Raw genomic sequence first — 17,590 nt, 5'->3', positions numbered from 1 at the left:
CAAAACTAATTGAGCAGCATACTTAAAATGGATGTTTTTAATATATGCAAATTATATCACAATAAAGTTGATTGGCTATAAAAAAGAGAACTGTATTTGAGCACAGCTTTACACAAGGCCAAGGGGAGGAAACAGAAGAGACTTTCCTAAAGTGTTTATGATTTGGTACAAAGCTGAGGTTCAGATCCATAGCACAAGGCCCTGCACTTTGGAACAATTGGTGGCAAAATGCATTAAGTGGCCAAAGAAGTCTACGGACAAGAAGGAGAGAAAGAGGCAGAGAGAAAGAGAGAGAGAGGTGGGGGAGTAGGTCCACCATGGCCTGGAGTTAATGAATGATACGTTATTTCAGAAGTCTTCTTTATTTCACTCTTCCATCGAGTCCCTACCCACAGAACTGTTTCATCTTTCCCTCTTTTGTGCTCTTATGGTAGCTTACTGCAAGTTCATTTCAAATTCGCTTATGTCTTTTCTTGCATCTAGAACACAAGTTTCTTAAGAGAGTCCTGTACCCTGGGCCTCCCTATAGTTCCTTAACTATAGCAACTAGGCAGTTTTTGTAGATGTTCTTGATTCACCGATTTTCAGTTCCTAAAACTGGACTGGGTTAACAATTTGGGATAAGGAAGAGAAACCTACAATTCTATTATGATTGCACGTAGGGATTAAGTAGAGAGGTACTGTGGTTGGTGAACCCCTTAATTCATTCTACTCCTCCTTTAATTGACAGATCATTCTTGTATCACAAAGCCGAGATTCCTCTTCAGGAAAAGTCCTCTGTGAGGCAAAATGAAATTGAGTTGATAAAATTACCCCATCCCATGATGTTATATCTCAATTTTTTTTTTTTTTCCATTCAGGAATTTCAACCAGGGCAGCAGCATTTGTATTCGAAGCCTGCCAACTCTGACCAGAAATCAGGTCTCCGTTTAAGACACACCTTGACAAGTGGATGACATGTTCTAGTGAAAGGCAGATAAATGTCACTCATGTCACTATAAATAAAAGTCTGGGCCTGCTTATCAGCTTGTAGGGTTAGGTCTTACCTTCAACCCTCCTCAGAGTGCTTTACACTTTATTATCCTTTAAACGAAGTCTTTTCCATCTAGCTTCTATTTATACCCCCAGAGGGAATTATTACTATTCAGCTCTTTGAAACATGGCTCCTGTCAACTCCCTGTCTTTTCCTTTAAGGGACAATACAACCTGTGGCCTTTAACAGAAATCTGCCAGAATTTTCTCAAATGTCATATTAGGGAATGAAATGTAGGAAGATCCTTTCATAGTAATGGATCTAGGACACTCTGTACCTGCCTTACAAGCAAATCATGTTCTAGCAGGCTTTGGTTGCCTGGGGTTATGGTTTAGAGCATGGGATTTGTCATCTAAATCCATGTAATAACAAGTATGGATTTAGATGGTCAGTAGCAGCGTATATACATGTATACATTTCAATACCTGAGGGATACAAGACCCACTAAATGGTTTATGAAAAAGGATTTTCATGGTTAGAGAGATTTAGAAATGGGCAATCATAAAGGGTCTAAGATGGTTGCAGAAATTAGTCTGTTTAGCCCAATTTAATCCAGAATTCTCAAAGTTATTTGACCACAGAACCTCCTTTTCACCTATTTTTGGATATACTACTCACAAAATGTTTTTGGCTGACTTACGGCATGAACACTGATTGAGAAAGTTTAGAATTAAATAATCTTTACTTTTTTTTTTTTTTTTTCTAATTTGAGTCAGGGTCTTGCTCAGTTGCCCAGGCTGGAGTGCACTGCCACAGTCTCGGCTCACTGCAACCTTGACCTCCTAGGCTCAAGCTATCCTCCCGCCTCAGCTTTCTGAGTAGCTGGGACTACAGGCATGTGTCACCGTGCCTGGCAATTTTTGCATTTTTTGTAGAGACGGGATTTCGCCATGTTGTCCAAGCTGGTCTCAAACTCCTGAGCTCAAGTGATCCACCCACCTCAGCCTCCTAACGTGCTGGGATTATAGGTGTGAACCACTGCACCAAGCCAGAATTAATCTATGTTTATCAATGTACGTTTATTGATTCTAGTTTATTGATTCGTGTTCATTTGTACCTGTGAAATACACTTGGTAATGATTGCAGACTGTTTTAGGTAACAAGGAACATTTGAGACGAGATCTGAATATAACAAAATCCTGGAAATGTGAAAAATTTACTTTGGAATGGGTTCTAGGAGGAGAAACTCATAGATTCCATTTCCAGTTTTACATTCTAAGACAGAGGTTCTCAAATTTTTGGTCTGAGGACTCGTTTATACTCTTAAAATCCCACAGAGCTTTTGTTTAAGTGAATCCACTTAACAATAAGCTAGTATCTATTAACTTTTACTATGTTAGAAACCAAACCTGAGAAAATTTAGAAAATTTATTAATTCACTGAAAAATAATATTTTCACAGAAAAGATTCGTGAGAATATTGGCACTGTTTTACATTTTTGGAAATCTTTTTAATGTCTGGCTTGATAGAAGACAACTCAATTGTCACATCTGCTTCTGATTCAATTTGCTGATATCGCATGTCACAGAGCCTCTGAAAAATTTCACTGTTACACTCAAGAATGACAGCAAAAATAGTAAATAACATCCTAATATTATTAGGAAAATAGTTTTGATCTCACAGACCCTCTGAAAGTCTCTGAGGCCCTTGGGGTCTCTGAATCACACTTTGAGAACTACTGCTCTAAGAATTAAATTCAACAAGAGTATTAAATTTATTGAGTACCTATTGGGTGCCCACCACAAAATACAAAGACACGTCCTGGCCTCCAAGGAACCTTCCTTCAGTGTCCCCTTTCACACCTCCTTATTTCCAACCAAATCTTAGTATTACAAGACTCAGCATCATTCTATGATACTTCCTCCTTGCCATTTTTTATCTCATTAGATGACAAGAGCGCTACTTTTTTCCTAAGTTTCTGTAGCGATTATTATCTGTGCAGTTCATCTGGGATTTTAATTATACACTGCAGAGGGAGATTTGTTTATTATTGATCAAACTGTGACTTATTAATAGTTCATATTTTGTGGTTATATTTTGTCCTCGCTACTGATGGTAGGCTCTTTCAGAGTAATAACTTATTTTACTTATGGTGCTCAAGGTTAAGTAGTGAAGACTAGGGATCTTACACTAGTATTTAGTAGTTTGATTTGCAACTACTAAGTGTGGCAGACACAAGGCTATGTGCTCACCAATCCTATTTCCTTTCCCTATTCTTTTTTTTTTTTTTTTTTGAGACGGAGTTTCGCTCTTGTAACCCAGGCTGGAGTGCAATGGCGCGATCTCGGCTCACCGCAACCTCTGCCTCCTGGGTTCAGGCAATTCTCCTGCCTCAGCCTCCTAAGTAGCTGGGATTACAGGCACGCGCCACCATGCCCAGCTAGTTTTTTGTATTTTTAGTAGAGACGGGGTTTAAACATGTTGACCAGGATGGTCTCGATCTCTCGACCTCGTGATCCACCCGCCTCGGCCTCCCACAGTGCTGGGATTACAGGCTTGAGCCACCGCGCCCGGCCTCCTTTCCCTATTCTTGAGCACTCAGACCCTTTTCCAGTCTCTCGGCAGTTGGGTTGGGGCCATGTGACTGGGTTTGGGCCAGTAGATGTAAGTCACCAAGAAGCCCAGCCCATAAAAACACCTAGTGCAGCCCTCCTGCCTTATCTTCCCTTTTGGTAGTGACTGTGGTAGTCATGTTGAGCTGGCAGAATTCCAGGATAAAAGCAGCAGGATTCCTGAGTCACCATATGGAGGACAGCTCTGGAGATTAGCCTGATACCACATAAACTAAGCTAATGATGTTTCAGGCATTACTTGTTACTGCAGCAAAGCCTACCTTATTTTGGAATATTAGTGGAAAAAGAATGCTCGCAAATGAAATAGGAAATAATATGAGACATAATACTGTGTACAAAAAGAGTCAGGAGTGAAGTGGAAGATTAAAGTGGGCAAGAACCAGTTTGGGCTCATGTGCTGGGACAGATTTTATGGAGAAGAGGGGATGAGATAATTTGAATGAGTAGAATTTGAACTGGCAAAAACGTGGTAGGAAGACTAGGAGCATAAAATCAGCAAAGTGAGAACAAGCAGGAAATATAAATGAGGGAAAATGAAGACAGATTCAATATTAGAAAGTTAACACTATAGCGGTGTGGTGGCATGCCTGTAGTCCCAGCTACTTGGGGGGCTGAGGGGAGAGGACTGCTTGAGTCTGGGAGATGGAGGCTGCATTGTGCCACTGCACTTCCACCTGGGTTACAGAGAAAGACCCTATCTGAAAAAAAAAAAAAAAAAAAAGAAAAGGAAAGAAAAGAAAAGAAAAAAAAAGAAGGTTAATACTAGATGGGGAGTGGCAAAATGAGGCTCTGCTAGATTATTAAATTGTCCAAAATACTTTAAGTAGAACATGCTAATAAAATTGTGAGGCTTCTTCAAAGCAAACAGTGTGGAACACAACAGAGAGCCATACAATGGTGATCACGTCCCGGATCTTAGCAAGTTTTGGGCTATGCACTGGGCATGGTATCACTGAATCTTCAGAGAAAACCTATGAAGTCTATGATCCTCATTTTACAAATGAAGAAACTGAAGCTTAGAGAGGTGATGCATCTTGAAAATGCATTAGAATTCTCCTGAAAAAGAGGACCAACAGGATATGAGAATGTTTTATTTGAAGAAATTGGCTCACATGATTGTGGGGGCTTGATGAGTCCAAAATCTGATGGGGTAGGCTGGCAGGCTGGAGACCCAGGGAAGAGGTACATTTGCTGGCAGAATCCACTGCTCAGGGGAGGTCAGTTTCAGGGGCTGCAGTGCTGCAGTTTCAGGTCATACCTGCACATCATGCAGAAACACCTATAAACCAGGCTTGAGCTTCCACTTCTCTACATTAAATCAAGGTAGACCTGGCATTTCTCACTCACTCATTGTGGTCCACCTTCTGGTCCATGTTTCAGCCAACCAACCAATCAGTTATATAGCATTAACTCCCTGAGTTGCAACGTTAAATGTAAAAACGGTGCTCAACTGGCCCCTACCAATACACTCAGCCTGATTCAATTTCATGTTTCTTCCATCTTTATCCCACACCTTTAATATCCATTCCCCCACACATTCCCTGGATTTCTGACTAAATTAGAAAACTCAAGTAGTACTTTTGGAATGTAGTATGACTTGTGGATCACATTTTGTGCCTCACCTTTTGGGACTGCTAGGACTTGAGTCTAGTTATAGTTCTAGAAGCCAAGAGAGGTAATGGGGATGTGCCCCGAGGAGAATCAGCATTGTCTTGTAAGGCAAGTGCATCAGGGGAGGTCACGATTCCTTAAGCAATGAAAGGTTAGTTCCCTCAGGTGGGGGTGGAGAGGATACATCTACCGGGATGGAGAAACTGCTTCTACTGACAAAGATGACTCACTGGAATTTAGAGACTCAATATCCCCAGTGCCATCAAGGTCTTTCCATGTGCTCCCATTCCAACTTTCAGGATCCCATTCATTTCCAATCAATGCCCTCACTTTAGAAGTAGACAACTTGCAATCTGCATTTTAATTCAGCCACTTACAGGATGTGATTTGGAGTTGATTTTTAACAATCTTGGCTCTGCAGCTACTGGAAATAAGGGTCTTCTTCAGGGCAGAAAGTTTCAGGTCACTTACATTATACTTTAGCTGGCAATTTGAATCCCTGAGCTTATCCTTTCTTTTCCCATTTTGTCCAGTAACGTTAGGGACAACCAATCTTATACTTGTTACTTTGAAAAATATGTTATACAGTATCATATGCTTGGTCATCCAGATCCTGCTTCTTTTTAGTTTTGATGAGGAATAGCCAATTGGTAATATTTTGTGTATTTCTTTTCTTCTTTTTGAGCAGGGTTTCCCTCTTGTTGCCCAGGCTGGAGTACAATGGCATGATCTTGGCTCACCACAACCTCTGCCTCCCAGGTTCAAGCGATTCTCTTGCCTCAGCATTCCAAGTAGCTGGGATTCCAGTCATGTGAACCATGACCAACTGATTTTTTATTTTTCGTAGATACAGGGTTTCTCCATGTTGGTCAGGCTGGTCTAAAACTCCCGAACTCAGGTGATCTGCCAGCCTTGGCCTCCCAAAGTGCTGGGATTACAGGCATGAGCCACCACACCTGGCCTATTTTGTATATTTCTATTACTTCATGATTTTTTTTCTATGATAATTACATTGTTAATGGGGCTTAAAAATGAATTGATGAATATTTAAAAACATCATAGTTTCTATGTATTTTTCATATCATAATCCAGATATCAGCTGTGGCCTTCCTCTCCTCTTCCAGACCTACCCTTCCGTGTGAAAAAAATTCATTTGCGACCAGAAAACAAAGAATAAAAGTATCACGTTAGAACGAGGACGAATTAAAAATGACCTTTGCTTGAACTGAAACAGAAGCTATGTGCATAAGTGACTTAACCCCTTTATAACTTGGCTTTCTTATCATTTACACAAGGGTGGTAACAGTATCCTCACAAGGTTCAAGTGATGATTACATAGGACAATCCCTTAGTCATGCCTTGGTACACTGTAAGCGCTCAGTAAATGCTAGAGAATCGTATTAGCAATTATTTTACACCCATAAATGTAGCTGGAAGGTTGTATTGGATGCTAAATGCCGGCAACATTTCATTCGGTAACTATTACAATTATTTATTTGCGTAAATAACAAGCAAACTATTTCTGCAAACCAGTCATTATTACCGTAAAATACTTCAAAATGCTCCTTTTGATATTCGGGGTACGTACTGTGGCACAAAACCGGGAGAAACTAGGAAATGGAAATAACGAGTTAGTTTGGATGCTTCGATTCTACCCTAAATTGAGATGGGTGAGAATGGAGGCAAAAGAAGACATATTCGTCCAAAAAAGAGGTGACCAAACGGGCAAGGGAGAGCTCCCCCAGGGTCTGCAGAGTGCAGAGATTCCGTGCCCAGGGAGCCAGAGGGCTGGGGCTGGGGAGATCCTGGTGGAGCCGCGGCAGAGCAGTCGCCCTGAGCTCCCGTGACTCAGACGCGCTCGGCCTCGCGCTCCGGGGCTGGGACCACCGAGGGCGAGCAGCAACTCTCACCACTCGGTCCGCGCGGGACTGCACCTGTCACGAGCAGCCTCGCGACGCCCTTTTCCGCCGCTCCCTCACCCAGCCAAGTCTCCTTCCCAACTTCCCCGGCAGCGGCGCCGTGACGTCACCTCCGGTCGCCCGCGTGCACGTGGGAGGAAGTGCCGGTGCTAGCAGCCGCTGCTCTCGTCTCTTTGGTTACGCTCGTCAGCCGGCAGGCCGCCGCCTGCAGCCGTGTGCAGCTATGGGAGTCCCGGCGTTCTTCCGCTGGCTCAGCCGCAAGTACCCGTCCATCATAGTCAACTGCGTGGAAGAGAAGGTGAGGAGGCGACAGGCGGCCGCCACGTTCCAGCCGGGGGCCCCGGCACTTCTAGGCCGCGGCCCTTGGGCTCCGCCACTTGCCCTCGGGTTGCCTTGCCGAACCTCGCACCCCGCTGCCAGCCCCGCGAGCAGTCGCAGCCCCACGTGCGGTGAGATGCGGGCAGCAGGATTCAGGACCCCGGGGGCGAGGGATTCGGGATCTTCGGCGGGGCAAGGGCCTAGCCGCTTCCAACTAGCAGAAGGGCCGCTCCTCGCCTGCCAGCTTTTTCCCGGCACCGGAAGGCCCCGCCCACTGCTTTGTTTCCTCCCGAGACCGCGCATTTTGGGTCTCGGAAGAGGTTCAGAGACTGTAGCTTTTGAGCGATGCGCGCTCGGTCGGTTGAGCTTGCAGATTAGGGGTGCACGGATTCTGAGGGCAGCTTTTCAACAACTTTAAAAAAGAATCCCTGGCGGCGAGCTTTTCGAAAGCAGTATGTCTGGTCCAGAACGAGCTCTATAGAATTCTGAGAAGTTAGCCCTTCACTGTGTGCCCTGCCTACTGGATAGGGTGGGTGCGTGTTGAAATTTTCAAGGTTACTGGATGTACTCGAGCAGTACAGCTTTTGTTGTTAGCTAATACATTAGACTTTTGGCCATCGTTGAGTTTTGTTTTTATTGTTTTCGTCATTCCGTGTGAATTCGATTTTGTACTCTTACTCAGAATTTCTGGATTGGAAAGGTTCGGGGCCACATCATGCACACTCACGCCTTGGTTTTTGAAGGCAGTGCTCGCCTGTCACTGAACTTCTTCTTCTTCTTTTTTTTTTTTTTTTTTTTTAAACTTTCTTGGCTTCTGTACAAGGAGAAACCAAAAGCCTTGTTTTGGTGACATTCCCACTATTTCTTGTGTTTTTCTCAAAGAGCAGCTGCTAAATCGAATGCTTGTGTTTCCTTTGCAAAATTTTAATTGAACTTTATTGAACTTTACTTGAACGTGGGTTAAACAAAAAGCAACAACAGTTCCTTGCTCTACCCCTTCCCATCCCATTTTTCCACCTTTGACTGTTTTGGTTCTGTCTCTGAATATCATACTTACATTTTGTAAGTTTTACATCTGTTGAATTCTAGCTATAATAGAAGATTTAGTCACTTATTTAGCCCTCCCTCTGTGCTTTTAATGGAGTACATCACTATGTAAGCTTTATAACTAAGTAATATGCCTTTTTTATTCCAGACTCTTGACACTGTGTAGATTCAGGTTATGTACTGTGGTTCTGTATTTTTTGTGTGCTGCTTTTGTCTTTTTTCTGAGGTTGCCTTTCCTTTTCCACTTTGCGTCTTTCTGCACCCAAACTTTATTTTACCAGGTAGTCTGTCATCTTCTTGAGGTCTTATTTATTTTTGTTGCTGTCATACCTGGCTATTCTGTAGGCTTGCTGGAAAGCTGCATCTGGGATTTTATTATTATTACGATTATATTTTTCTTCACTGGGAGGTACTGTTTTCTGGATCATCATCTTTCTTCCTTTATTTATTTATTTAGAGACAATCTTGTTCTGTCTCTTAGACAGAACAAGTGCAATAGCGCCATCTGGGCTCACTGCAACCTCTGCCTCCTGGGTTCAAGTGATTCTCCTGTCTCAGCCTCCTGAACAACTGGGACTACAGGCATAACTCACCAGGCCTAATTTTATTTTTTAGTAGAGATGGGGTTTTGCCATGTTGGCCAGGCTGGTCTCAAACTCCGGATCTCAGGAGATCTGCCTGCCTCAGCCTCCCGAAGTGCTGAGATTGCAGGCATGAGCCACTGCACCTGGCCTTTTATTTTTTTATTTTTGGTAGAGACCAGGTTTTGCCATGTTGGCCATGCTGGTCTCTAACTATCCTGACCTCACGTGATCCGCCTGTCTGGGCCTCCCTTGTGCTGGGATTACAGGAATGAGGCATGGCGCCCGGCCCATCTTTCTTCTTTTAAATCCTTTTCTTAGCTTTTATTCTTAATTCTTAAGAAATGCTGTGTGGACTGTGAGATTTCCGAGTCGTTGTAGGCCCCAAAATAGCTCCATTCTACCCTTACACGTGTGAATGATCATTAGCCAGGCATGGAATTTGAGGTGTTTATTTATTTTTTATTTTTTGACACAGAGTCTAGCACTGTTATTCAGGCCGGAGTGCAGTCATGTGATCTCCGCTCACTGCATCCTCCACCTCCTGGGTTCAAGCTATTCTCCTGCCTCAGCCTCCCAAGTAGCTGGGATTACAGGTGTGAACCACCACACTGGGCCAGTAATTCGAGTTTTAATATTAGGTTCCCTCAAAACTTTGAAAGAATTGTTCTTTTGTATTCTCTTATCTAGTGTTGTTGCTGACAAGTTTGGTGTTAATGTGATATATATTTAACCGCAATTATAAAGCATTTACCTCATTTTAAACACTTTATTAACTTGTTTGATCTTCAAAACCACGACTCCTGCTGTTATAATTATTTTTATTATGTAAAAATAATAGAAGCATGATATTTAGGGACCACCAATATTGTTATTATGTTATAATTATTACTTTGTTTATTGACTGGGTTCGGTGTTGTAATCCCAGGACTTTGGGAGGCTGAGATGGGTGGATCAAGAGGTCAAGAGATCGAGACCATCCTGGGCAACATGGGGAAATCCTGTCTCTACTACAAATACAAAAATTAGCTGGGCATGGTGACACAGTTCTGTAGTCCCAGCTACTTGGGAGGCTGAGGCAGAAGAATCACTTGAACCTGGGAGGTAGAGGTTGCAGTGAGCCAATATCTCACCACTGCACTCCAGTCTGGTGAAAAACCGAGACTCCATCTTAAAAAAAAAAAATTATGTTTATTTTTATTATTATTACAGATGAGAAAATGGAAACACAGCAGGTTTGAGTATCATATCCAAGGTCACTCAGCTGTTAAATGTCAGAGCTAGTGTAGAAACTAGAAGGCTTTAATTTTTATGCATGTATTCTTTCATTCTTTTGTGATCAGTTTTTCTTTCTGGATTTTAAAAAGATTTTTTTTTGACAGTGTAAATTTTTATTATTAGATACGTAGGTATATATTTTAAATTTAGATTCATTTTGATTAGTGCATGGCTCACTCTTTGAGTCGGAGTCTTATGTTCTTCACTTTGAGGAATGCTCTTTGATTATTTCTTGACCTTTTTCTCTTACCTTTTCAGACTCAGCATACTGCTCCTCCTAGACTCATGTATTTTTTTTTTTTTTTTTGAGACAGAGTTTCGCTCTTGTTACCCAGGCTGGAGTGCAATGGCGCGATTTCGGCTCACTGCAACCTCCGCCTCCTGGGTTCAGGCAATTCTCCTGCCTCAGCCTCCTGAGTACCTGAGATTACAGGCATGCGCCACCATGTCCAGCTAATTTTTTGTATTTTTAGTAGAGATGGGGTTTCACCATGTTGACCAGGATGGTCTCGATCTCTTGACCTCGTGATCCACCCGCCTTGGCCTCCCAAAGTGCTGGGATTACAGGCTTGAGCCACTGCGCCTGGCCAGTATTTTTTATTTTTATTTATTTATTTTTTTTTTGAGTTGCAGTATCAGTGTGTCACCCAGGCTATAGTGCAGTGGCACAGTCTCAGCTCATTATAACCTCCGATTCTCCTGTCTCAGCCTCCCAAGTAGCTGGGACTACAAGCATGCGCCGCCACACCCAGCTAATTTTTGTATTTTTAGTAGAGATGGGGTTTTTGGGTAATACCTGCCATGGACACAGAGGAAGGAGAACTGTGCAGACCCCGGGCACAATTAGTGCCTAAAGTATAACTCCCTGCTTACTATAGCTAGCTTATATATATAATCATACTTAGTTCCATATAATCTTTATATAATCATATTGGTATTGTAGTCAGAGCTGTACTGACAGATTTAGTGCTGATTTATATAGTCCTTCTATATAACCATATAGTAGGTTGTAGTAGGAGGAATACCTAGAGCAGTCACAGAATAGAAGCAATACATGGGAAAACAGCCAGACCAGGACAAGAACCAAAGACCCAGGCGGTGGCATCCTGCCTGAAAGGGCATACGCTGTGAGGCAGGCTTGGAGCAAGAGCCTCTCCTCCTGATAAAGGAGTTGTAGTACCTTGCATCCTGTGGAAAGTTCCTGTGGAAAGTAGGCCTCAGGCCTGAGATCCTGGAAGAAGAAGCCCTCTGGTATGACCAGTTTCGGCGGCTGTACACCCTGTCATTCTTTTCTCGCTTCTGTGCTAACTCAAATCATCCTCCCGTAAATATCATAAGAGAAGAGCACAGGTCTGTCAGCTCCCACTGCATTGGCTTACAGTATCCTTCTACTAGAAATCCTTTGAAGTCTCCAGCCCCCAGATAAAAAGTGTTAACGCACGATACCTGTTGCACACAACCCACCTCCTTTCCTTGGTGACCTAATGGGGGTGGACCCCTTTTCTGTACATGACCCTTTACTACTGCGCACAGCACGGCCCCCCTCTCTGCCCAGGTGACATAATGGGGTGGTCACCTCGCTTGTGACTGACATGATTATGTATGCCCTGTCACTAAGCCTATAGATGATGATCTCACTTACAACCCTTCCCCTGCCTGTACCTAATAAATACAGACACTTCTGCGCATTCAGGGCCTCGCCTGTTTCCGCTCATAGGTGGTGTGGTCCCCCAAGTCCAGGTGCTCTTCACCAGTTCTTCAGTGTCTTGTTTCTTTACTTCTCGAATCTTGCACTTCAGCACAGCATAAGGGATACCCCACAACCCTGTGGGGCCCAATAGTCCTACAGGGGTTTCAGTCTGTTAGCCAGGGTGGTCTTGGATCTCTTGGCTTTGTGATCCGCTCACCTGAACCTCCTAAAGTACTGAGATTACAAGTGTGAGCCCCAGTGTCCCACCGACACATGTGTTTTTATTTTTCTCTTTCATTCTCTGGCTTTCCCTTCCCCTCCCCCAACAATTGGCCTTTTTGCAGCTTTGTTGAGGTATATTTGACATAGAAGAAACTGCAGGTAATTAAAGTGTACAGTTTTTTTTAAAACTTTTTTTTTAGAGATGGCATCTTGCTCTGTCACCAGGCTGAAATGTAGTGTGCAGTCACGGCTCACTGCAGCCTCAAACTCCTGGGCTTAAAGTGTGTAATTTAATACAATGCATATATTCGTGAAACCAGCACAACCAGGACAGTGAACATCACCTCTAAAACATTCCTTCTGCCCTTTTGTAGTTCCTCTCTACCATGCCTCTCTGCCACCTGTCTTTTGTCAACCACTGATTTGCTTTCTGACTCTACAGATAAGTTTTCATTTTCTATCATTTTATAAAGGGGTAAATGCTCATTTTTTTGCCTTAGTTACTTTCATTCAGCATAATTATTTTGAAATTCATTCATTGTTGTATTTTACATTGGCATCAGCAGCATATCAGGGTTCTAGTTGCTCAACTTCCTCACCAACACTTGATATACTTGGTCCTTTTAGTTTTAGGTATTTCATTGTACTGTTTGTTATCTTATTGTGGTTTTAACTTGCATTTCCCTCAGGTGCTTATTTGCTTTCTGTATATCATCACATGTGAGGTGAAGCATCTGTTCAGATCTTTTGCCCATTTTTACCTTTGTCTTACTTAAATGTAACGTTTGTTACATATACAAGATAGAAGTCCTTAGTTTGACATAGCTTTTGCAAATATTTTCTTTTAATCTGTGACTTGTCTTTTTACTTCTTAACATGTCTTGAGAGCAAACATTTAAAAATTTTAATAAAGTCTGATTTATTAATTTTTTCTCTTTATATTTCTGCTTTTTGTATTTAAGAAATCCTTTGTCAAAGCCAAGGTCTCCTGTGTTTTAGAGTTTTATAGTTTTAGTTCATTCTGTGGTTTCCATTTTTTGGTGTAATCATGTGGTGAATTATTGGTCTTTAAATGCTAAACCCACCTTGCATTCCTTGGATAAACCTCACTTGGTCATGTTGTATTATTTTTATATACTGTTTAATCTAGTTTGCTAAACTTTTCTTGAGAATTTTTATGTCTCTGTTCACAAAAGATATTTGTAACATTCTTGTAATATCTAATTTAGATGTCAGAATAATGTTGGCCTCAAATTGAGTTCCTTCAGTTTTCTGTAAGAGTTTGTATAGAGTTAGTATTGTTTCTTCCTAAAATATTTGATAGAATTTACCAGTGAAGCCATCTGGACTTGTAGTTTTATCAGAAGGCTTTCAGTTGTAAATTAAGTTTCTTTAGTAGATCTAGAACTATTGAGGTTACCTATTTTTTTTTTTTAGTGAGCTTTTGTAGTTTGTATCTTTCACAGATTTTGTCCATTTCATCTAAGTCAAGCTTGTCCAACCTGTGGCCGGCCCGCGAGCTGCATGCGGCCCAGGATGCTTTGGATGCGGCCCAACACAAATTTGTAAGCTTTCTTAAAACATCATGAGATTTATGCACAGACTTTTTTTTTTTTTTTAATCTCATCAACCATCATTTGTATTAGTGGCCCAAGATAGTTCTTCCAGAGTGGTCCAGGGAAGCCAAAAGATTGGATGCCCCTGATTCTAAGTAGTCAAATTGGCTGACATAAAGTTGTTCATAGTGTTTTCTTGCTATCCTTATTTTTTGTTATTAAAATGTTTTCAATTCTGCTTTTACTTCTTCTTTGTTTTCTTTTTTCTTCCTCACAGTTAACTTACTATCCTTTTGATATTGTTAGAATATGTAGTGATGTTACCTCTTTCATTCCTGATATTTGTAACTCCACCTTTTTTCTTTTGTCCCATTATCAGCCTGGCTAGATTGTTCTCAGATAACTAGCTTTTGGTTCCATTAATTTTCTCTTTTGTTTTTCTGTTTTCTATTTCTTCGATTCCGTGCTTATATTTATTTCTTTGCTATGCTTACTTTGGGTTTAACTTGTTTTTCTCTTCCTTGTTTATTAAGGTAGAGGCTGAGGTGATTGTTTTGAGACATTTCTTCTTTGATCTTGAGTGCCATAAATTCCTATGTAGATATTGTTTAAATAGTGTGCCACAAATATTGACGTGTTGTATTTTCATTCATTTAAAAATATATTCTAGCCGGGCGCGGTGGCTCAAGCCTGTAATCCCAGCACTTTGGGAGGCTGAGGCGGGTGGATCACAAGGTCAAGAGATCGAGACCATCTTGGTCAACAAGGTGAAACCCCGTCTCTACTAAAAATACAAAAAAATTAGCTGGGCATGGTGGCTCATGCCTGTAATCCCAGCTACTCAGGAGGCTGAGACAGGAGAATTGCCTGAACCCAGGAGGCGGAGGTTGCGGTGAGCCGAGATGGTGCCATTGCACTCCAGCCTGGGTAACAAGAGCAAAACTCCATCTCAAAAAAAAAAAAAAAAAAAAATATATATATATATATATATTCTAAAACTCCCTTTGGCCCGTTGGTTATTTAAGAGTGTTCCTTAGTTTTCACACACATGGGAGATGTTCCAGGTATTTTTTTCTTTTAGTGATTTTTAATTTAATACCCTTATCAGAGATCATCACATAATTTGAGTTCTGTCAAAGTTTATCAGACTAGTTCAGAATATGGTCTCCATAAATGTTTTATTATATTTGAAAAGGATACATTTTCTGCTGCTGTGAAATTTTGACTATAATTTTTGGATTTTCTGTTTCTTCTTTCAGTTCTGTTGTTTTTTGCTCTTTGTATTTTGAAGCTCTTTTATTAGGTACATAAGTGCTTAACATTGTTCTAGTTTTTTGATGAATGTAATACACGTATCTTTATGAAATGACCTTCATTATTCTTGGTTAATAGTCTTTGCTCAGAAATCTGTTTTATTTGTCATTAATACAGCCAGTTATTTTGGTTAGTGTCAGCATGGTGTATTTTTTTCTGTCCCTTTATTTTAGCCTGTTTTCATCTTTATGTTTAAGTGGTCGTTTTTGTAGGTAACATGACAGTTGGGTCTTGCTTTTTTATACAGTTTCTTGCTTTTTAATACAGTTTGAGAATCTCTGCCCCTTTTTTTTATTTGGGGAAAACCTACATAACAAAATTACCATTTTGACTGTTTTTAAGTGTACAGTTCAGTAGAACCAAGTATGTTTCACATTGTTGTGCCACTGTCAACACTGTTCATTTCCAAAACAATTATCCCAAACAGAAACTCTACTCGTTAAACAGTAACTGCTTGTCCCCCCCTTCTATCTTTATAAATTTGCCTATTCTCGTTACCTTATGTAAATGAAATAATAATGTTTTTCCTTTTGTGTCTGGCTTATTTCTCTTAGCATAGCCTTTTCAAGGCTTGTCCATGTTGTGTGTCTCAGAATTTCATTCCTTTTTAAAGCTCAATGATACTCCCATTGTTTGTATATGCCACACTCTGGACACTGTTTAGTTCTACTTTTAGGCTATTGTGAATAACACTGCTTTGCACGTTGGTGTACAAGTATCTTTTTTAGTTCCTGCTTTCAATTTTTTTTTTTTTTTTGAGATGGAGTTTCGCTCGTTACCCAGGCTGGAGTGCAATGGCGCGATCTCGGCTCACCGCAACCTCCGCCTCCCGGGTTCAGGCAATTCTCCTGCCTCAGCCTCCTGAGTAGCTGGGATTACAGGCACGCGCCACCATGCCCAGCTAATTTTCTGTATTTTTAGTAGAGATGGGGTTTCACCATGTTGACCAGGATGGTCTCGATCTCTTGACCTTGTGATCCACCCGCCTCGGCCTCCCAAAGTGCTGGGATTACAGGTGTGAGCTTTTTTTTGAGTATGTACCTGTGAGTGGAATCATCGGATCATGTGGTAATTCTTCGTTTAGCATTTTGAGGAACCACTAAACTGTTTTTCTAGTCTGCTTTGTAATTGGGCCATTTAGAACATTTATATTTAAAATGATTATTGATGTCCAGGCACGATGGCTCACACCTGTAATCCCAGCACTTTGGGAGCCCAAGGAAGATGGATCACTTGAGGCCAGGAGTTCAAGAGCAGCCTGGACAACGTGGCAGAACCCCATCTCTACTAAAAAAAAAAAAAAAACAAAGAATTAGCTGGGCGTGTTGGCATACATCTGTAATCCCAGCTACTCAGGAGGCTGAGGCACAAGAATCTCTTGAACCCAGGAAACAGAGATTGCAGTGAGCTGAGATTACGCTACTGTACTCCAGCCAGGTCAAAAGAGCAAGGCACTGTGTTGGAAGTGGGTTTATAACATCTGGAAAAATCCACACTGAGACAATGTATTACTCAGCAAGGCTAGTTTACTTCCTGCAGGAAGGGTGCAACTTGCTGGCAGTCTTGCCACAAAAGCACACCTGAACAAAGGAGGCAGGGATATTTATAACTTTCATAACCTGATGCAGTTGCCCTACTGCTGTGTCCAGTTTCTGCTGGAAGAGACCTCATATTCTATGCTTCACCCAATTGGCTAAAAACTTGGAAATTTCCTGGATAGATAAGGAGAAAGTAGATGAATAAGAGGAGGAAGCTAGTCAGGAGAAGGTCAGGAGGGTTTCCAAATAAGGAACGGCATGCATCAGGGTTTGGAGCTTGCCCAGTTCTGTTCAGACACGCTGGATTGAGTCAAGGTAGTTGATTTAAGACGTAGCTGATTTAGAGAATATGTATACATGGGTATATGTTTATGCTAATAGTGGATAATGACCATAGAGCAAGAGATCATAACTCCTTATAATGTAGTCTAAGATAGAAACTTTGAAGAACTGTCCCATTTCTTACCCTCTGTCTCAAAAAAAAAAAAAAAAGATTATTGATATGGTTAGATTTAAATCTATCATCTTACTATTTGTTTTCTGTCTCATCTGTTCATTGTTTACATTTCTTAAGTCTTATGCCTTCTTTTAGGTTGTTTCTTATGATTTCATTTTATTTCCTTTGCTCACTTACTAAGTACTCTTTACTGATTCAGTCATCAGCTTCTTCACTTTGTATACTTTAACTGCTTGGCTCATGCAGCCTTCCATGTCCTCGATGGTTATCAGCTAGGAATGTGTGTGTTGGGTGACTCAGTTTTTCGTTGCTCTGCGCATGTCCACAAATGACTGAGAAATTAACATGATTATTAATTTGGAGTTAAAAATAAGTTTCAATGAATAGACATTTGCAAATATGGGGTTCATGAATAATGAAGATTGGCTATGTAGGTATCACAGAGGGTGGTTG

At 41.3% G+C, this 17,590-nt stretch overlaps 1 protein-coding gene across 1 annotated transcript in view; it reads left to right on the top strand.

Moving 5' to 3' along the window:
- The first annotated feature begins 7,266 nt into the window (after positions 1-7,266).
- XRN2 (5'-3' exoribonuclease 2) overlaps positions 7,267-17,590 on the top strand; it is a 92,484-nt gene continuing 82,160 nt past the window's right edge. Inside the window, exon 1 of the mRNA XM_003933152.4 lies at positions 7,267-7,434. Within this exon, the coding sequence (XP_003933201.1) occupies positions 7,360-7,434 (75 nt within the window). The 5' untranslated portion in view covers positions 7,267-7,359. The remainder of the gene's footprint in view (positions 7,435-17,590) is intronic.

The sequence above is a fragment of the Saimiri boliviensis genome, chromosome 9 (genome assembly GCF_048565385.1).
Source record: "Saimiri boliviensis isolate mSaiBol1 chromosome 9, mSaiBol1.pri, whole genome shotgun sequence".
NCBI classification, from domain to species: Eukaryota; Metazoa; Chordata; class Mammalia; order Primates; family Cebidae; genus Saimiri; species Saimiri boliviensis.
This window is presented reverse-complemented; position numbering and strand designations above follow the sequence as displayed.